The 23,022-nt window shown below is 38.5% G+C and overlaps 1 protein-coding gene across 4 annotated transcripts in view; it reads right to left on the reverse strand.

Annotated features, from left to right (window-relative positions):
* Positions 1-23,022, reverse strand: part of LOC134666419 (teneurin-a) — a 65,408-nt gene that overhangs the window by 31,036 nt on the left and 11,350 nt on the right. For 3 of the 4 annotated variants that reach the window (XM_063523555.1, XM_063523556.1, XM_063523554.1), the window contains exon 3: positions 5,629-5,882. In XM_063523555.1, coding sequence (XP_063379625.1) covers positions 5,629-5,882 — 254 coding nt within the window. Of the gene's footprint in view, positions 1-5,628; positions 5,883-19,058; positions 19,196-23,022 lie in introns of those variants that run through there. The other variant, XM_063523557.1, reaches the window with a different exon arrangement.

Consider the following 23,022-nt stretch of genomic DNA (forward strand, 5'->3'; position numbering starts at 1 on the left):
ATATTACCCTAATTCTGAATACCACTTTGGGTTAGTAACTAAAAAACAATCTAAGTAAATACATCTAAATATCATCTAAAACACAGCTTGCACACATATTAGTGATTTCGAAATAATAATATTTGATACAATTTGTTCCACTTCAAAAACAGTTTCGTTAATGTTCAGTGCTAAGCTAAACGCTGGGCTTTAATAAAACATTTGGGGTCCTCACAATTTCAATTACATTAAAAAGTTGACGTTGCTATTTGGCCCATTCATCTACTGCACCATGCACGTAATGAAGGGTGCAACAGATGGTCCACATTTTTTCATTACAATAGTACTACCGGCAACAGAACAGGAGATTTATGTCGGATTAAACTACAGAACGGCTTTTTATTCGGTACATATCCGGAACGCCAGGAGGCGTGTTCGACAAATATTATATTGTGTTTCTGAAACCCCATGATTAAAGGACTGGAGAGAGACTTAATGAGATGGGAATTTATAATCGACATTAATGATTTATTGCTCGGAAAATTATAATTTATTTACGTAGTATTTCAACTCAAGTGTTGGTCCAAGAATATGTGATATTATGTAACTATGCTAAGTCAAAAGTGATAAGTACAGAGGTGAGAGTATTTAATAGTTTAACCGACAGAGAAAAATCTCCCCGAGGTTGAGCGGCATCGGCATCAGTATTCGACAAACGCTCTTATCTACCGTCAGCATTAATTTAATGGCTATCTAAATAAAGTGAGATCCGATACGATAAGCTTCATTGACTTAAACTCCCTACATTGAATCGGTTGATTACATTACTTTAAAAAGCGTTGAAATTTAAGTGATTTATTTTATTAGACGTTTAGTACAAATCTAATCTTGAACTTTCTACCGAACGTCATTATTGTCTACTCGACACCGAAATTGATGGGCATTCGTTATAATTTGATGAAGTAATTGCCAAAGTAGTGACTTGAAGATAGTTTAAATTGCCGAATTTTAAATTGGAAAACTTGATAGAGGCGCACGTAGCGTGTTGAAAGCACATTATTCAGTGTTTGTAGAAACTGTTTAGTGTGGCCGTGGGTTAACTTAAATTAAAGCGGTAGTGAAGCACGGCAAAGGAGGTTCACAAACGGCTTTATAATCGTTTTACCTACCGGAACATGTAAGAAACTACGAGGTGGAACTAAGACGGCGAGAGCTCTGCAAAATTTACCGCGAGTTAAATGGCAAACGGCTTCAGGGAGAGGACGGTTTCGACGAAACACCTTTCTAAGTAATATATGATGATAGCGCACAGTTATGCAGAAGTTTTCAGGTAAATTGGCAGTAAAAGGAGCAGGTACCTAGGTGCGCCTGTGCAGTGCGAGGGAAAATGATAGTCCTTGCCGAGTCTGACGTGTCTACAAGATTTTATCGTAGAGTACCTACGTTACACCTGACATAGGTATCCGTTAATTTTATAGTTACCGCCGCTGTCGTGCCGATAGCACGAATGCTGTTAGACATTTTCATGAAACTACTCTAGTATATTAGGTGTATGCACAAAGCGGTTATTGTTGAAGCAAATGCAATTGTGGGTCATTAAGAGTGGTCGTGTACGAAGTGTGTCCGAAGGCAGGGCCTGGAGGAGCATACTAAGTATTACGGCTAATCAACACGTTAGTTATGGGAAGGCAGAACACGGCTCTCGCGTGACCGCTGCGAGTTGTAAAGAAACGGCCCAACTTACTTACTAATCTTACTGCTATATATTTTCGTCGTTTTAATTTCTGTTTGCTTTATTTTACTAAAAATAATGAGTAGCGATTGTCAAAATTTATATTTTATTTTGACATGCATGCAATTACTAAATTAACATTTGAATGCCAGGCTGGATTACCTACCTACGGATGTGTTGATGTTCACGTGAAAAAAATTAACTTATTGGCATCTTTTCACAACTTGCAAATTTATAAGTAATCTGGATCTCTTCCCTTAATCTTATAGGACACAATCAATATAGTTAGTAAGGCATAATGACCACGCTATAATGTAATGGTTTTGTATTATTTTCCTATGTTACCGTTTCGGGTTTTTCTAGTTGACAGCGTAGGCTAGGCAGTAGGCAGGGTAAATGCACGGGTCAAATGTAGGGCAGCCCCAGCACTCTGGCCGAGCAGTGCCCCGTGTCGCCACTGATACTATTTTTGGGACTCCTCGCATGTCTGCGGTTTGCCGCTTCAACTTTACGACAGTTACGAGCTCTTAGTTTATAAAATGCACGCTTATAAAATGACCAGTAGCGCTTATGGTTCGACAATGGTTTATTCTTAGACGCTTAAGTAAAAGTAAGTAAAAACAGGGAAAATACCATAACTGGGTACCTAATTCTTTGTTTAATTTATTTAGTCGTTGGCTGTACGCTATCCTGTGTAAGCTTCTGTCACTAGGTCGCTGCCGTGATCGCAATAGCTGTTCGTTATCTGTTGTCACTGTGAAAATGTAAGCCCGTGAATCAGGTGCAGTGTTTATGGAGATCCGTGACATTCCGCAGTTAGTCGCGAATGTTTCGCTGCAGAACATAGCTCAGGCATTATCTACACAATGTTTCCAGAATGTGCTCACTATTGTGATAGAACAGCAATTTGCTATTTGAATGAAAGTGGTTGTTCATATATGGGGTTGCTTGTTACTTATATTCGTAGCAGGACCTACTGGTATTTACTATCAAGTTGCCATCATGTGGACAAGAAAAGAGAAGATTATTATACTTGCAAAATTCGTAAAGATTTAGGTAGGCGAATATAAATTATGATTGGTCGTTCTTTGTATAGGCCGGAAAGGCGATTGCCTGATATGCTCGTCGTGAAATAACATAGGACGTAGAAGTGTAAGATAATTTATAACAGCGCTAACACGGGCGCGCGGGCTCGAGGCACGCAGCCCGCGTTGCCTTAGGTTAGGCGCATCATTTATATTGTTCTGATGTTTGTTTAATTTTTTACTATACCCTCTGTAGATGCCGGTTGCGTTGCGAGATTAAACAAAGAATGATGAAAGACTAATGGCCGATGTCGGTTTTCGTTGCAACATCGATGTTTAATCAACACATTTGAATGCTCGAAGTGGATGTTTAAATTTATCACCTTTTGTAAGTGAATTTTGATGTGACGACGGAAAATATTTTTGAACATGATGAATCTATGTAAATTATCTACGAATAAAGTGCTTTATGGTTGGCGTTGCAGCTTTTACTGTTGTGGTGGGCGTTTACATGGTTGAAAGGGGGAAAATAATTATCGGTTGGAAACAAAAGCTGTAGCAGCCCGGGGGAGGGATTATTACAATTCAGTGATTGTTGCTACTGTTTCGTATTAAAGTGTAGCCGGGGGCCGTGCGCGGCGTGTCGATAGTTCCGACGAATAGGACGAAATAAGAAGAGCGCCTTAATTGGAGAGAACCCATCGCCGGCAGCGCAGCGATGCAGGGGCTTTGCGATTTTTAACAAACTCGACTAGCACGGAAACCTCAGTTATGAATTGTCTATAGGTATTTTATATAATGACACAATTATCGTTATTATCGTAAGGATTACCTATTTTTAAGTGTAGATATTTACATAAATGAGTACTTATACACAATTGTGTAGGCACTACCTAGTGTTGGTATATGTATGCGTTGTCTGATAGATAGATTGATTTTATTTGGTAATTATACACTGTCTGTTTTGATTTTAGCTTGCTTTTTCTTCGCGACCTCTTGGATATCGTGCTTAATTCTGTCAAAATAGGCAAAGCAGCCGATGGATATTGCCACTCGTTATTAACAACACACGACATAATATGTAGGTATTTATGTAGTTATTACCTTTTCAACATAGTAGATAAAACATATAGGTAACAACCAAATAACTTACGTAGGTCTATGATCGTAATGGATCGCTTCCATTTAATTTAGCGAAATGTTTTATAAAACTGAAATGGGTAAGGTATTAAATATCAATTTATCGAATTCAATTCATACACCGATTGCTTTTAGTTTAATAATACCTATATGAGCCCACGTTTGTCATACGCGGCCGGCAAATGGAATCAAATCCTAATGGATTGAGTAAGAATAAAGTTATGAATATTTTAAATCGGCATTCCGTTCGAGTTAATAAAAATAATGCCTTAACGATGCATCGATGCGCCCCGCTGGCATTATATAAATAAAGACCTGTTGGCGCAGTTGATTGTTTGTAACTGTCAGCCAGGGGTCACCGGGTGTCATTAAAGAAAAATCTTAGTCTCGTGTTTTTAGGGTTCCTAGCCTAACATTATGGGAGAATTTCAAAGGCAATTAATTACTATCTGACATCAAATAAGTAATAAACGAGGGATTGAATGCAACTGTTTATATTTCACTTAGGTAGTGTATGTTATTCGGTAACTACCTAAGACAGCAATGTTAAAGCAACATGAAAATATACTTTAATTGCACCTTGCTATATTGTTATTATTGTTAACTATTTATCACCGCCAAACACCGATTAAAATAATAGATAGGTTTAAAATGTACGTACAAAATTATATGAAAGATTTATTCTATCGACAATCAGAAGCCCGTTCGCGATTCATGCATGTGCATTCAACGCTGCAGGCGATACACGGCCTGATTGTAATAAGCTACCTACGCAGCTTCCTAGCAACGCTGCCATTAGTCCAATTGATGTACACTGTATTGATCGAAATGATAATAGGAATACGGATTGAAATTGCACGTGGAAATACGATACATTATAAGCATTATTCGCACGAGATGTAGGTATGTAATTAGATTGTTAAGCTAACCGGGACTTGTTATACGAGACTCTGATCCGTCGGTAAACTCTGATCTGCAATATTACGAAGATAAGACATGCATAGAACTTTACAAATGAAACTTAATTCCAGCAGTTGTAAGTTGCTGAACTTGAGAATGAAATAAACTTCTTACTTAATGGATGAAGCATGCAAACTGAAATGATTTCAGGAAACTTATGATAATATAGAGTTGTTTTACACGGATCAACTACAAGTTTTTTGTTCTAACGTTAGTTAGTTAGTTGACACAAAAGATATAATTTTCTCCTTAAATTATTGCCATCAGACTTCAGAAGTGCTATATAGAGTATTCGTATACATACGTACAACTTTTTAATTAATCCGTCTTTTAGGTGTCTTCGTTAACAATTTACCATCACAGCTAAACTATAAGAATAGAGGGGTATGACCTGGTTCAATGACGCCTCTGATAAGACTCACGGATGTAACATTTACAGCAAGGTCAGATCAATAAGATTGGAGCGGTGTCCTAAATTTTTTGCAAAGAACGTCTCACCAATCGAATTAAAATCAGTTAATTTAATATGTTGGTTGGAAAGGCACATTCAGGTTAACACGTATGTAGTGCCTACATACTTAAATCTGCCAAATCCTACTCCGGAACATGCGACACAACTGAAAACCGCCGTGTCGCCGAAATATTTTTTAGCTTGTAAGATTTTTACTATTGTATGTATGTTACTTTGTAAGGTTTATCTAGGTAGGTATACTCGTATCTATGGGCCTTGTTGCCTGATAATAAATTATATTTAATTTAATTTAATTTTAAATAGAAATAGGTAAAACTTACCTATAAAATAGGCGAGCATTGCCGCTAGGATGACACAGAGGCATATCATGGCAATAGCGAGACACTTCCACGTGCAGCGATGCTGGCACCGTTTGTCTATGTGGAAGCGCGAAGGGGAGTAGACCGGCACGGGGCTGGGCTGGCTGGCGCGCAGCGGGAACACCGGCATCACCAGCGGCTGGTTGGCCAGCTGGCAGTGCCCGCCGCCGAGCGTGCCGCCGCCCAAGTTACCCGACATGGCCGAACCGCCCAATCTGTTGACAAACAACCAAGTATGTTAAAATAATTGTAAGAAACAGACATATACACACGTTTAAAAATAGGGCTTATAAGTGATCGGCGCCGAACAGTGACCAGTTGTTCTGGGACCAGTTGTTCTGTGACCAGTTATACTGTGAAATGTATTCCGTATGTTGTAACTTACAAATAAATGAATCATGAGACCTAATGGATGGGTGTGCAATCGTATTTCAAGCCTATATTATTATTTTTGTTGGTCAATATTTAAAGTTTGTCTTGGTATGTAGCCTTTATTGAACATAGGCAAAGGGAACTTCAATAATTATAAAACAATTTCACGTACCCGCCGCCAACTGGTGCGGCGAATCTCTGCCACACCATATGGTAGTTTTTTAATGCGGTCCCTTCTAGACAATCAAAACGTATCATTATCAGGAATCCCGACAAAAAAGATCATCGAGGCGTTTAAAATTTCCGCCCGCGGCCCATTAATCAATTATCCGAAAGTTCTCTGTCATGGTTAAAAACAGCCGAAGGTGGGGGACCATATGGTGTAGTGGCCTGTCCAACGTCTGCCAACTGACGCTGTCTATAATACTCATCACATAAAAAATATTGCTGAAACAAAAAAAGGAACAAAAATAATTGGACAAAGTTTAGCGAGAATGAAGCGTGACTTCGAAAGGGTTTGTGCCGAGGAGGCTCTTGACTGTAATTTTCTTGTGAATAGCGGCCGAGAAACGGTCGGAGCAAGGACGAAATCATTAAAACGTGTACAGAAATCGCGATGCCGGGGTACGCAGTCTCCGCCTTTGGTATTTAAAACATCCATCGCAGTTTCAATTAGATGATAAAAGGAAATCGAATGATGCAATATACATAAAATATTGGTGCTACAAAAAAGCTCCAATCGAGCTTCGTGCCTACTCGTATTCAGTAGCAACTACGTAGTGATTGTCGATCATCATTATGTCCGCACTATTTTATAACTGTACATAAAATTGATTTTTTAAGCCCATCACCATTATGATTTCATTGTTTATAACATTCATTCAGTGCTATTATTGACTGACCCGAGGAGGTACATCATTTCCGCGCATTACCAAAATCAGAAAAGTAATCTTTTGTTTTTGTTTAAAGGAAATTATGTGGCGAAGGAATGATATGTTGCACAATGACCACAACGCGTTATAATATTTATATGCTTAGTTCAGTTTTGGAACGGAAACGAGCAGCTTATTTTACTAACACAAAAGAGCTCTCGTATTAAAGCGGACTCTGTGTGACGGAGAGAGATGGCTGAGACAATTAACGAAGCCGACGACAGTGTTATTGTAGGACAATACTGCGATATTTCAAGCATCGCGGCCGGTGGACGGGTGTTCGGCGAGATTTCAAGCATCGCGGCCGGTGGACGGGTGTTCGGCGATATTTCAAGCATCGCGGCCGGTGGACGGGTGTTCGGCGATATTTCAAGCATCGCGGCCGGTGGACGGGTGTTCGGCGATATTTCAAGCATCGCGGCCGGTGGACGGGTGTTCGGCGATATTTCAAGCATCGCGGCCGGTGGACGGGTGTTCGGCGAGATTTCAAGCATCGCGGCCGGTGGACGGGTGTTCGGCGATATTTCAAGCATCGCGGCCGGTGGACGGGTGTTCGGCGATATTTCAAGCATCGCGGCCGGTGGACGGGTGTTCGGCGATATTTCAAGCATCGCGGCCGGTGGACGGGTGTTCGGCGATATTTCAAGCATCGCGGCCGGTGGACGGGTGTTCGGCGATATTTCAAGCATCGCGGCCGGTGGACGGGTGTTCGGCGATATTTCAAGCATCGCGGCCGGTGGACGGGTGTTCGGCGAGATTTTGACAGCCGCTCGTCGTGAGCTCTTAATGAAGCGGTAAATAATGAGGAGAGGTGTTGCGCTACGCGAGAGCCGTGTCTAATTAACGCGAGAGAGCCCGAGACCAGTTTACACACACGAACCGACACACTGGCTTCAAAATTATTATTACAAACGGCATGTCAACATGTTGAGCGGACAACGGTAATGTAATTGGGCATTGTAATCAGCCGTGGGTACGCAGGCAAACGTCGGGATCGGAATGGCATGGCGCGCCAGGTAGCTGGGAGTCGTTAGACGTCGTCGCGCGGTTTTTATTGCAGGCGCGCGTGTAGCGGTCAGTTCTAGTCTCCGGACGGGACGAGCTATGCCGACCTCTAACTCGGAAACCAGATGAAACAAAAAGAAACGCAGGCACGGGCCGTGAGAACGCGTCTCCTTCGGCGCGGCCGCTCCGTGCCGACCATTTATCTTGCACAGTCGTGCGGGAATGGACCGGACAGCGATGTGCTTTTATTGCATCGCGCCCCTAAATATAGGCCTGTGGAGGCAAGTCGAGCTCTTAGCCCTAAAATAATGGACCTGATGAACTGGTTTACTAGAGTCGAAGGCATAACGCAGTAATGATTAGCATTTGTTTTTCAATCGTTTTACAAATAGAAACGCATACCGAGCTACAACGTTAACACGAATAAGTGAGAATGACACAAACATTTAAAAGTTTATAATTTCATTCAAGTGGGTTGGATTTTGCTATTGTAAGACAGAGTTGAACGACATAATGTACCTATATTAAGATCCCATTTTTAGGGTTCCGTAGCCAAAATGGCAAAAACGGAAGCCTTATACTTTCGTCATGTCCACCTGTTCGTCTGTCTGTTTGTCTGTCCATTCGTTTGTCCGTAGGTATATCATATCCATTTTACTGGGAAATTATTACATACATACATTTTAATTAAATTTGTAACTTAGGTAGGTATATCGTGAACCGCTACTTAGTTTAGAAGATAAAATTTATAACGTGCGACTCCAATGCGGATTATAATCACGTCCGACATCTATGACATGTACGTGCAACTAAAGTCCAAAACACATGTACAGTGATAAGACTGTATATATATGTAGGTTACTAAAAGTAGAGAAGAAAACAGTAGTTTATAACTTAATCTTCTTCTTCTTCTTCTTAACTTATATAACTTAATATTAAAAAAAAATAGTCACTCTATGTCTAGATTGAAACATGGGACAGGGAACTTAAAATGAACAAAAACATTTTTCAAGTGAATCAACGCCATTCGATAACATCTAGGCATGGAATCTTCCAGTGCGTGGTCCGACACGCATTTGGCCGGCTTTTATATTTTACACTTCGAAACAATTGTCATTAAATTAAAAGAGTTACATTGCAGAAATGGACCTTCTAACGAACTGAAAAGAAATGTATCAATCAATTTTGGATATTTTCAACAAATAAATTATGAATATTTTAAGCATTTGGCTGCCACATAAAGGGACGTCGAAAAACACTCCCACATTCTATTGAATTCGCTATCATTGAAAAGGACTTTGAAAATACCACGTAACACTACTTTTTCTCTTTTATAGTGGCACCAATAGGCTACTAAGAGCATTCAAAGTTATTATCAGTTTGCCCCCTCGGTCGATCTCCGTAACTGTTGAACAAAAAATTGGTGTGAAATACATTAATAAAATTATTATGACAAAATGTAGCTTTGTTTGGGGGTGAGTTTTTCTGACAGTTTTTTGATTAGTCTTGCTATACAAACACAACGTTTGAATAGCGCTTTCAATTACGCCATCACGTACGGTTAGTTATTAAAAAGAAGACGCAAGGTGTAGTTACGTGCACTTGTGCAGTCCAAACAAAGTTCACGGTTGGCTCGTTTGAATAACTTTTTTATTCAGGTACAGGTGTAGCGTGACTGGTCGTCGGGGACAGCTTGCAAGGTATTTGCGTGAACGCACATTTGAGCAAATGAATTATACCCAAATAAATGCAGTTATACTGATAAAAGGATGCTTGACTTATTACGTATTTGGTCAGACCACATTCTCATCTTACACACAGGAACAAATGGCTCAAGCTATAGAAATAGCACATTGCGAACAGCCACATCTACCTACCTACCAAGGTTAAAGTCCTTTGCTATAAAGGCCAGCTGAGGTATTTAAAATCTTGAACCATAAGTTTTAACTTTTTAAACCATAAAGTATGTAATCATACGCTAAGACATTAATATTACCGAGCTTTAATAGGTGCAAATAAATTTAGCCGATCAAAGAAGGTTCAGTATATTGAATAGGTATCGAGGAATGAAAAAAGTCTCGTGAACCTACGGCACCGCCTCGATCCATTCGAATTTCTTTTTATTGAAGGCTCTAAAACGCCCCTTAGCCACGTTGTATGCGAGGGTCGGCCGAGAAGCGGTTCAGAGATATTATCGGCTTTAATAATATTTTGTTATAATGCTATCGCTTAAGTTTATATTCGGATATCTTCCAATTAATTGCTCCGTGGGCTGAATGGAGAACAAAGAGATAACATGAAATTACCGACTGTAAGTAACATCCAGCGAGTCTTCCAAACATACAATGATGATTGTTTCGCATGATTCATGTATTGAACACAAATTAAAAACGCTAATGGTATATCTCTGGTAATGAATAAGGCGGCATTCGAAGGGATTGTATTTAAATGTTGAGAAGAATATCTGAAAGGTTTCATTCTGTGACGAAATTAAAGTGGAGATCAATAGAAATGGCATGTAATGTAAACACACCAATTTACCTTCATTACATTGTAATCTCGCACTTTTTAAGAACAACCACGATCTTATCAATAGTTTATTTAATACTCGTATAAATACTTAACAGTGAGGAACTTAACAGTTAGTGAGGTCAGGTGAGATAAGAGTAACATAGTTTATTTTACATGGGGCAAGATAAAAAATGTTGCCTCTTGTCTCGGGGTTTCTCTTACCCCATATAACCTTAATATCATTTATAGTTGAAATATATGTTAATTATGAATATTTCAATGAAAACAACTATCGTGAAAAAAAATCTGTTATAAGTATTTGTTTACATTATTAGCTATTTATTTCTCAATAGAAATGTTATGACTTCAATCAGTCGACTTTACTTAGGTATAAAGCGCAGGTAATTTGGTGGGATCTATCGATTTACAAGTTGTAGTGTAAATCCAAGGCTATGAAGGGTCCTCCCTGATCGCAAGTCATGGGTGTAAATTCAAGAAAGCCCCCAATTTAAAGCGGAATGTATAACAATGGCGTTCTCCCTGCTATGCCAATTTCCTCCCCCGAACGGCCGGTTCAGTATAAAGCAACGGAATAAAATTATCATCTAAATGACAATGCCATCCATCCCTAAAGAAATTTTTGAAGAATGTGAGTATAAAGTATGCAATTTGAAGTGAACCAAGAATTTAAGAGAAGGTACATATGATTAATATAGGTTAGGTATATATATTATGGGGCGTAATGCATGTGTCTCCATTAAACGAGACACGAGTTGGTTAGACACGCCTGAATCCCTCCGGTTAATAAGCGGCGTTCGAGGCCGACCAACCTCGACGGATTTAATTAAAAAATATTTGTTAAAATGGGCTTTTAAAAAGGCATCTTTTTCTTATTTTTGACGAGAGCTAAGTTGTTAATCTATTGCTTTATTAATTACTAGTTATATGTACCTATAATTTGATGACAGGCGATTAATATGGATATGATAAGCTTCTTTTTGTATCTAACTATAATAGGATAAAAATCGTTTATTGCAATAAAATGTCAAATAATTATACAAGTATGTGCTTAAAGGTTTTTGTTTAAATTTTTAACAAGTTACACAATGAGAAGCTAGTATGTAACTTGTAAGAAATATTTTTATTTAAAGATATAAACATCCCAGCTTCAATTTACAAAGTAGAATAACAAAGGAATTTAATTTAAGCGCCACGGCTGGCGGGACCGTTAAGGTCGGAGGTTAGCGCGTCGGCATCCGATTCCTAAGCCGCGTGTTCCAAACAACTCATAAGACGAAACGTTTCTTTTATAGTGTGCGAAATCACAACATACTCGATGTCGAAGATAAAATTTGATAAACTGCGGTATAAATTAAAAGATTAAAATGATGAAGTGTATAACTGTATACATATCAAGTTTTTAAATATCATAGCTATAGGTGAGAAAGTTTTTACCGTGTATTTTCGAGGTGTCATTGTGTTTAAACTGTCTAAAAAGTGCCAAAATAATATTTAATGAAGGTTCATTATAGGTACTTACATTATGTCTAAAAATGCATTAATTTTTTCAAGTAAATACAGCAAGTACAGGTATAGTGGTATACATCCCGCCCGTCATTTCATCATTCACTTGCATTCGTTTCATATCATCTCTCACACAGTCCATCCACCTTTTCCTCGGTTTTCCTTTCCTCGTACTTCCCTCCACATTCATTCGTAATACCTTTCTCGTCACATGACTTTCATCCCTCCGCATCACATGCCCGTACCACCATTATGCAATATTATAAGATAATATAGATATAGGTTTACAGACAACGTTTGAGACGCTACACTAGACTTACTTTTAATTGATTCGGCTTTAAAATAATAAACAAAGAAATGCATATAATAACTATAAGTCCCGACATGCCGGGACAGTAGCACGAGCGCAAATGATACAGCGATTTAAATACTCCTGGATTCGTTGAACTCTCCACTCATATTAATAACTCTTAACGCAATGGTTGTTTTACGCTCCGCGGTTAGGTAATGCTGATTCATGAATGGGCGAGTAGCTGCCTATTGCAAGCTCACTATATTTAGCAAACCTATTTTCTTAGAAATATATCAAACGACGGAAGCTCGAACGTTTGAATTTCACAAGCAGAGCTGCATCTAATTAAGCGGAGTGTTATTGAGGATTTTATGTATGATTAATTTTTGCAGTATACTGTTCGTGTAATTTGAAAGGATGCCAACAGCGTACAGTAGACGCAACTCATTTAATTAAGCATCCTTGCTTAAGCTAAGAATGCAGCTCGGTAATGTAGATTGGTTAGTTAGTGGAAGCACCGTGAACTAGGGAGCAACTAATCGCATGCATTGCCTTGAATGCGCTCGGCCCGCAAATGTGTCGGGAGCAGGTTTATCGCGAGAAATGAATGGAAGTGATAGCGGTAAGCGGCCAATTACTGCCCGCAGACTGCGAGGATTCGAGCGTAAATAATCTGATCGTGAGCATAAACATAACTTCGATAACGCGACTGCAATGGCGCAGCGAGCTTCTTTGTGAAATCTGTCAAATAATGCAGTCCGATATCTAAAAGCGGCTCAGGCACACAACGTGCTAAAAATGTAAAACGGTATTTATAGGTACATAGATAATTATGTTTTATTTAATACCTTCATTATTTTAAAGACTCTTCATTTTAGTATTCACTAAATGAAAATACTGTCACACCCAAAGTCAGATAATTAAAACCTTTAAGTTATTTGACCTTAACAAAATCAATTTATAATTTAAAAATAACGTTTCATTAATGTCACTGAGTCTCAGTTTTGCTTGAGTAAGCAGTATTTCAATTAAACTTTATGCAAATACTTGTAGCTAAAATAATACGTTTTAAATTGGGCAACGATTTTTGAATTTCGACGGCTCGATTTCGTGTATTTCGTTCAATAATATCTCCACTACTAAACATTTAAATTCTACTAATAGAATTGAAAATAAGGGGTCAATAATACCTCTAGGTTTCCAATTTCTTTCCGTCGTATTTAAAAAATTTGCATTTCGCCGTTTTCCATCAATTTTCGAGTGACGAAATCGAGCGATCGAAGGCACTAAAAAGAGTTTTCCAGTTCTTAACTTTTCGTGTACTTTGTCATTGAATTTTTTTTTTCAAATATATGCCTTTACGTATAATCATATTTTTTGTTTTATATTGCCTCAGGAATGCGTGGTTTAGTAAGTATTATTGAAGCTACAATAACCGTAGATAAGAAAGTTCCTCAAGCACCACCTACTGCCATTAGTTAGTTTACTGCGGTGATAGTAATAAACAATTTTCCATTAGCAAGCCGGCAACGGTTCCCGCTCATTTCCAATTTCCATACCCGACGCCTAACGGAGAGTGTGCGATAGCCTTTTATTACCGGAGTTTGTCTCTGAGGATATAATTATGTAAATAACGGCAATAAATAGTCTGAGCTGAGCGATAGATGAACCCTAGCGTTTAAAGTATTAAGAGTAGATAAAGAAGTTTTTCATAAAAAAAGATAATATACATTGACTGCAGTAGAACACACATTTTTGTTTGACCAAGAACCTGATCAGGAAATTGTGTCATACTCATACATATGTACTAGTAGATTTCTGTAGGTATTGGGTAGTTAATTATTTACACCTTTCGAAATTCATATTATGCAAAAGGCTTGATTGTTGTTTAGACTATACTTTCGTAAGTTACATATTAAAATATACATGAGTTCTATTTTGCTATGAATACTTACATATAGCTTTTAATAAAGTTTAAGCTAAATATTTTGTATCGCTAATAAACAGTCAATGAATTAGTGAGCCGATAATAGATATACCTAAGTATATTTGCTATGATAATATTTAAGTAAGGTAGTATTTCTGTAGTACAGTATTGCTTTTAGTAATATATGTACATTACACTTAAACGCAAAGGTAACGGGTTACTTCCCCTGATTCTATACGCAGTGATTGCTATCGATTGTATAATCTAAACAGAGCCTATCGCCCAGCATTGCCTTGTGCTAGCTTAGATAACGTTAAGGAAATATTCTCTTAATTTTATGTATTTATTCATTGATTTGCGTTCACGTCAAATCCAATAAATGAAATGAAAGGTACCTACTTATTCTATTCACGATTATTCACTATTCACATATTTATGTTTTACGCCGTTGCTGTAAGGAATATTGAAATTCATTCAAAATGGTAAACTTGCTAATAAAGGCTGTTACCGGAGAATTTCTACTAAATAACTAGAATGGGAAACTCTTAAATGGCACCGTAGTTGAGAATTTGCCAAGTCTTAGTTACAGCAAAGAGAATTGAGTAGGTGTAGAGGTTGTCATAGGAAATTGTGTATTCACAGTAAAAATTCGCGCCAGGTCTAAAATAATTTCAATATAAAATAACTTCTTAGCAGGGAAATCTGTAGCCGAAGGACATTTGTTTTTATCCGCAAACATGACCTGATTCCGCGCTCTAAACTAAACGCTTGCCATTGTTCGATGGAACGGAAAAACAGTTTTGCAGGAGCGCGTCCCTCCGCGGCCGCTCGTATTTCACCCGAGTTCAATATTATTTCGACAGTCGGGGCACAAAGAGTAGGAAGGCCCGCCGCGGGCGTATCGCTCCGCAATATTGTCCTCCCGCTCGATGCCTCGGGTTACACTGTAAATATTTTTCGGCGGTTGCCTGATTGAAAAATTTTATCGCATTCCACCCCCACTTCTTTCGATAATGGATTGTGCTCGCTTTTAGGCGCACATCTGATATGGGTGACAGAAGGTATGCCGGCTCTCCGAGTCTACAAATACTGGACTTATTACAGAAATTCGAGCGAGGCGGTGTTGTGGTTTCGGACACACTAATCGATTGACGTTATTACATGAGTAATATTTTACGAGTGTAAAAGTTGGCAGTCGATTGAGCAGATCTATATTGTTGTACATTGTTGTATATATTTTGTGCAATAAAGTTTAAATAAATAAATAAATCTAAGTACCTACAGCCATCTTTAAAAGTTAATGCCGACTAAAAGTCTGCAATTTTGTATTGTGCATGAAACATTGCTTGTTTTATAATTTGCATGAATATGTTCTCTCAACGCATTGGAAAAGTGTGCGCTGAATGCGGCACGAGTGTTCTCATACGCCTTTTCATAAGCAAGTTTGGAACATGGCCGCTCGGACCGGCTCGCGCCGTCCGCGTCCCGGGCCGGAAAACTTTTGATGTATTATGGTATTATTTTATAGTCGGATGGCATGGAAGAGCATTGGAAATATTTCATCATGAATATTAAACGAGAATTTCAAAACACTTCCTTGACTAACGAGTTGTTCTTTGAAGTCATTATTAAACAAAAGTTAAAAGTTACACACAGACCGAGAGTTAAGATGAGTTAAGAAAAGATTTCGTTTGTTCCTGGAATAAAGTTGAGTGAGAGTGTCTTACACTGTATTAAAAAAATGTTTCATTTGGCACATTGTTCGTTCTTCAGTGTTGCGAGTGACTAGCTAGATTTATTTAAAGTCTGCAACGGTTTTGATAGCACGCGCAGTGATAGTGTTATTTTAAACGTCAAACTTCTATGAAATTATGACGTTTAAATAACACTAGCACTGCGTATGCTAACAAAATTGTTCTAGACTTATCCTACTCCAAATCTGTATTATTTTATGATGAAGGTTATATTTTCCCTTGTGCATAAAAGGAACGGTAAAACAACTTTTTAACTATTGCTGCGTATTAAAAAAAACAAAATTAAAATCCATTTTATTAACAATGCATTACATTATTAACACGTTAATTAACAGCCTAACAACATTGTCATCGATTTCCATGTTAATAGCTATTCACTTACACTTCATTAGCGTGAGAAAGTATCACATTAGGTACTTTGTGTAATTATTGACTAATTTTGTACGTTGTGGTTTTGGACGGTGATGCATCACACGGGTCGGTGTCGCGAGCCCGTCGTGGTCAACACCCGCCACTACAATATGGTTCTAATTATGTTTGTCCTGGGCGCCGGACCCGTCTCTCAGTTGGGTACGCCAATATTTAGACAGCGGAAGATACAAATGAGGATCCATTACTGGATTTCGTCGATCTGGGACTAATGAAAGACAAATAACTCGGAGCTCTAAGCATCAATAAGGGCGGCTGTATTAATCTGATCAACGCGAAACTGACCGATTAATCACGCAGTAACGAGCCGAGAAATAGCAATCGTGTTTATTTCTAAATCCACCTACAGTTCAGTTTGAGAGAAGGGAAGACTAGAGTAAATCGATACTCATTTAAATTGAAAAGTCTAAGGAAGCAACTAATAATAATAAATAAAAGTACCTAGACTTGGCTCACGAGATAACCGCCATGTGGGATGTTGATTCGACGATCATTGTCCCGATAGTCGTTTCAGTGAACGGTTTAATAGCAAAGAGTCTCGACCAACATCTTGAGAGACTCTCGCTAGGTGGTTGGATCAAGGGACAGATGCAGAAGGCGGTGATCTTGGACACGGCGCGGATAGTCCGCCGGTTCCTCTCTCTCTGCAGCCCTGACCACCGGTAGCTTGGGCCTTGCCCCGCTGCTGGCGGCACCCTAGGTTAGGTTTTTTATAATGTGTTTATATGTATTTTTTATTGTTTTGTAAGTGTTTTTATATTTTACTTTTATATACATATTATAAAAACCTAGCCTAAGAAAAATGATGAATAAAGATTAATAAATAAAACAATGATACGGTACAAAGTCATAAAACTTTATAGTCCATATATAATTATAGTGACATTCAAAAGAAAAGCTTAGAGGAATTATAATAAAAACGCAGTAAAAGTAAAAGCTACTGCGAGCGGTAAGAACGCTATAAATATTAAGTGGTTGACAAAATGGCGTGCAGTGCCAACGAAAAGGGAGAGCTGATTGAACTTTTCACATTATACAATGTACAAACTGGTTCAATTTTCAACCTAAAGTGTAATGTGAGACTTTGAAACTGTAGTGTAACAACCACATGTCCACAGGGGGCGCGAATGCCACGAGTCATCCGTTGCACTACATTAAACCCCCAAATTTGTGAGACCCCTATTCGAACCAAAGCGAACCCGTTCAAATCTTTCTTTAATCCGCATTATTACGCTTTACATATATGAAAGGACATCGACGGATTCTGGGTAATAATTTATCAATTATATACGGTCGGTCGTTTTCAATTCAGGAATTGCACCATTTGAGCAGCCCGTAATTTATGTGCACACTACATTTGTATGTTTTACAATGAGCTGCTGTAAAAACAATGGAAATATTGATCGGTATACAGATTTCCATTTTATACGTAAACATTAGCAGTCCTGTTGGCTAACCAAGAGAGAGAGAGAGGGAATAAAGAAGCTCAGCGGTGTTACCCTCGCACTGATTGCCCGCCTGGCCATCCCCTCGAAATAATGAGGGCGGGTAATGGGTCATACACTTTCTAGCACCGGCCGATTGAATTGCAAAGCAGGTCATACATGGTCATTGAATATTTACACGTCTAATGACTATAACGTCGGCCTCAACGTATCGTCTGGCATTTAGCTACTGTGAGAAGTCAAACAGGTTGATGTGGGGAGGTTTTTACTTGCGCAACAAATGCAACAATGTTATTGTTATATGGGCATGGAACTCAAATTCACTTTTTGTTCAAGTTCAGTTCTGGTCTCTTAGTTTAAAGGTAAATTCTTGATCGGCTCAATTATGACGCCCACCCAATTTATATAATTAATGAACATTTTATGAACACAATGGTGTAGGTTTGTTTCAATTAAGTTTGACAGCTATTTATAATTAAACGGACATTCCCACAAAGAAAAGATATAGATAACATCAAAATAACAAGCTTACTAACGCGTTGGTAAAGTACATTTTACTACAGATGTTTTTTGTCAATGCCACAAGATGAAAATGCAACAAAATGATAATTTTTGACCTTTCTTTAATAATCGTCTGTTTATATGGGGCAATTAAAATTGCAAGTAGCAATATCTATACAAGTAGGTACAAACTTGCATTTGAATTCGACTACTACCAACAAAAAGTGAAATGTCGAATTGAGTCGGGAAGTATGCCAAGAAATTATTTTGTCTTCCACTTCATACACAAGCTATTATCACACCTACCTAATCGTAATTTAAGAACATCACCAAAACGACATTAACGGTATACGGTCCATTTTAAATTGAGAAATTAACTTGTTTTCCCAACGATCTTCATTCCGAATCGCCCACGCTAACTAGTATCGTATTAAATTTTATAGGAGCAAGCAAACCAACAGCGACTTGGTAAATGAACCACCAATATCTTACAGACGTTCAGTTAAAAGTGTTTCGGGATCTCACGGGTAGTAATGTTTGATGTATGTACGTCGGGTCGTTAACCTTACTGAATCAGAAGGGATTAATGTGTGTCGGGTGTTATTGGTTCCTCTAATTACGTTCACGGTTCGGCTAGAGTTATGGTAATGTTCGGCAGCCTTCGTAGATAGCGGCCGCCGTCGTGACACTGATACTTACGACTCAGAATTTAGGGTCTGTAGGGCGAGCCATTCGTTAGTCACGCCCGATGACGTGTACCTTGGACAAGACCAAAACTGTTATTAGAAAGATTTCGTCGAGACCTTTTTTTCGGTACTTGTCTTAAAAGGTTTTTTATGCTCAAGTTATGAAAGCCGTTAATGTGTTGCTCGGTTTTTGATGTTTATTCAAGAAAAGCGGGGTTAGGTTAAATAGGGCAAGCTTATGAAGTGGCTCCTTTCATTCGAGGCAGTAAATTTTACCAAAAGACATTCCTTTTGTAACATGTGTGTCTTCTTTAAACTGCACATTGCGGCAAAATGCATGAATTTCCGGGCATAAAACAAAGGCACTCGTCACGCGAAGCATGCAGTACCATGGACTTCTAAAGGGTAGAAAAGGGCGTTTCGTGGTAAAAAGTAAGTTAAGGCGTTCTTTGTTTGTGTATGGCGCGGGTTAAGTGTTTAGATAAGTGCAACGGAGAGCGGTGAGCGCGTTTGTTATCTCGGAATATGAGAGTCGGGACAAATGGAGCCACCCTGTGTGGTCCGCTATTTGGCCAGCTCTCGCCTCGCCCGTCTGGACACCCTAGTTGAGGCCACGCGATCTCAGGAAAACTTCACTTTAGTATTCAAGTACTTATTTAACTGATGTACGGGCACTTTCTGACCGCCAGTATAACATTTCTATTTAAAATGTAGGTAGTTCCAATCATGTCCTAAAATGTTTTTGTGAGTATGTTAGTCATGCTCATGCTGGTTTGTAAAATGAGGTCAGTGTAGTCATGATTTAACCTACCAACGCTTTCATGAATAGAAACTTGTAAGTACTTGGAGTTGGCAACAACTGTTATAAATCAAGCTGGCTTTCTTGTTCCGTACGGAAGGTGTGCATGTAACCAAAACGATATTTTTGTAGTTTTAACAACGAGAATGTAGTTAAGTTTACGTCCACTTTGTCCACAAAATAGGCTGCGTTTCTGAGCACCGTTAAATTTTGTCGTGTATAACGTCGTTGCCTATTTAACAACGCTTTTTATTGTTGGGGAATGAGGCAGGCTGTCCTTCTGAATTATAAAATATTCAAATAAGGAGGGAATAAATCCACGCGAGGAAACGTCGGCATTACATATTACTGCGGGAATGCCAGCCGCCCATTCATTACAGTTATTTATAGGAGGCAGTGTCAAAGCGAGGTTTGTATTTATTTTGATGGTAGTTTGTTTATTTTTAAACGGGTTAAGCTAAAATATCCTAATCCGATAAGCGTCCGGCGAGCCGTCGAACGCTGCCCTGAATAGTCAAAAGAGCGTACAAGCATTACGAGTTCGAACGGCAACGAGTCTTTTCAATGGTCGTAGCAGAGCGACCCCGCTCCAAAATAGTCCATACCGACGCTCATTTGCTCAATACACACGATGTCACTGTCACTGGACCAGTTTTTAGCCTGTCACGAGCAATGATGAAAGACTATTTTCTAAAATAAGATTTTCATCAAGATTTGACTTTTGAATAGGTACACTCTCATAGATCTATAACTAAAATAGGAATATCATTCAGAACAGATAATTCTTTCCATCCCAATAACGTAAAATTACTCGGCTCCGAACTTCCGAGTATAATTTCGTCACTACATGTTTGGTAATCATAATAGACAAACTCAATCAATATTGTGCGGAGACAATAGACATCTCTTATTCAAAACGGAAACTATTACCGCCTTGCCATTGTATTCAGAGGCCTCACCTCAAAGAGAATATTATTCAAACGAAAAGTAGTTTGTTTACAAACGTTAGAAGATTATATTAGGGATAGTCGGTGACAGGAGATTAGGTTTGTGTATGTGTGCGTGCAGGTCGAGAGCTCGGGAACGACCTCAGTCGGACTGCGACGAATGGTCGTATGTGTGTGAGAGTTAGAACTACACATACGACTTTATCAACACGGCCATATCGCCTGTCGATACAAGTCAGCGTGAAAGATTTATGCCCAACTTTGTGACAGTGGAATCACTGTGGACGTTCCTGGGATTATCCTTTGTCCCAAATACAATATCATACATTGTTAATAAGCTTTGTTGTGGGTCGATTGATGGATATCCTAAATAAAGCTCAGTTCTTCGATCATTGTATCTGATGTTTATATTCCGAATCCTAAAATGTTTGGCTGTTATCTATACCTCCTAATTTCTGCTAATATCCATATTATAATAAGTACTAGTACCTATTATAAATGCGAAAGTAGCTATGTCTGGATGTCTGTCTGTTACCTCTTCACACTAAAACTGTTGAACCGATTTGGAATCGAGATGGTTTTAGACCCGGGGAAGGACATATTTAGGACACTTTTTATCTATCATCATAATCATCCCACACAAGCGAAGTCGCGGGCAGACACTACTATAATATAATATAGGTAAGTCACTTATTCAGCTGACGAGTGATTTTCTTAAGTGAACTGAATCGTTTGACATATTTGGCGTGCATATATTACTCGTAGTGGTTGCCACAGAGTAAACGATATCCAGGATCATGGCTCAACTAAGCTCTTGTGCAATATGTATGGAGCATCCATCAAAGTGACTTTGACGTCACTAGTTAATTGCCCCGTTTGATCTCACTCATCGAACTCGAGTGCAGTAGAGTTATCTTTAATGAAACAATTGTATTGGGATTGTACAGTGAAGTTAAAGGAAGATAATTGAACTTCCTGCAGCGGGCAAAGATCTGATTGGTTCAAAGAGCGATGCTCCGCGCCCCACATCTCCTGCGCGCACGCGGCCATGCGATATCTACTCGATGGGGTGTTTCCTCTAATTATACGACCTATTAATAAAATGCCTCGGGCCGCACAACAATCGATCACTATCCTCAATAATAATGACTTTGTTAAACTCTAAAGACGGTCCAAAGTTTTACGACGAAGGGTTGAATTTGGATTAGAAAATAATTAAACTTTAAGATTGAAATTTTCCAGACTTAAAGCAATTTAAAAAAAAAAAGGTTATCAAATAGGTAGACGGTCATGTAAACAAATGGCTTAGCCATTTAGTATCCAATTATATTCGTTTGTGCCCTTTATTTTAGATTAATCGAACATTTATCTGAATAATTAATAAATATTTTAAATACGTTTTTTTATACAAGTATTATGTAAAATGCATAGTATGGTTTCGACTCACTCGTTACTGTGGTCACATATATTTTTACAGTAATTGTCTAAGTCAAATCTTTAAGATAAGGTATAAATAATTTTAGTCCATATCTAGTTCTAATCCATATCTAGTTAGCAGAAGTGCATCGCGGCGCGGGGGGAAGGCGAGGCGCACCGCTCCCAGCAATCTCCGTAATAACAGGAGAGGGTTGCTATTGCCAATATTCTCCAAGCTGGCAACTTATCTCCTAGCAAATATCACTTCTGTTTGTGCCAGCTAACTAAATACCGGCGTGTGCGAGCCTCCGGCGTACAACATGGCTCCCACCGCGACTGAGGAGTAACTGACGTGATATTTAAACAAGTTATAACGTTTGAATTCCTTGAAAACCGTACGAAATGATGGGAACTCAAAAAAATAATTTTAATGGTATAGGTAATTACCCAAATTTAAAATTGTGGTTAAATATTAGCCTATATAGACGCAGCAATCTAATAAAGTTAAGTAATAAAGATAAGTAATGGATATCAAATTTTGCAGATTGCTATTTTCGAGTTTTATAGATCTGCCAGCATGACTTATAAAGGAATCAATATAATTATGTAGGTTTCTACGTTAAATTGTTCATTAATGACACATTGGTACGATAGTTCGCAATAAAAAAATGTATAATGTTTTCAGTTTAATTTTTTTGAATGCTATAATTATTTTAAAATGAGCTAGTCTCATCTCCGTCTATTTGAGACTGCTTTGATTTGGGTCGTTATCACACTGATGAAGTTTTAGTCGATGTTGATACAAAGCAGACCCG

Source organism: Cydia fagiglandana, chromosome 8 (genome assembly GCF_963556715.1).
Source record: "Cydia fagiglandana chromosome 8, ilCydFagi1.1, whole genome shotgun sequence".
NCBI classification, from domain to species: Eukaryota; Metazoa; Arthropoda; class Insecta; order Lepidoptera; family Tortricidae; genus Cydia; species Cydia fagiglandana.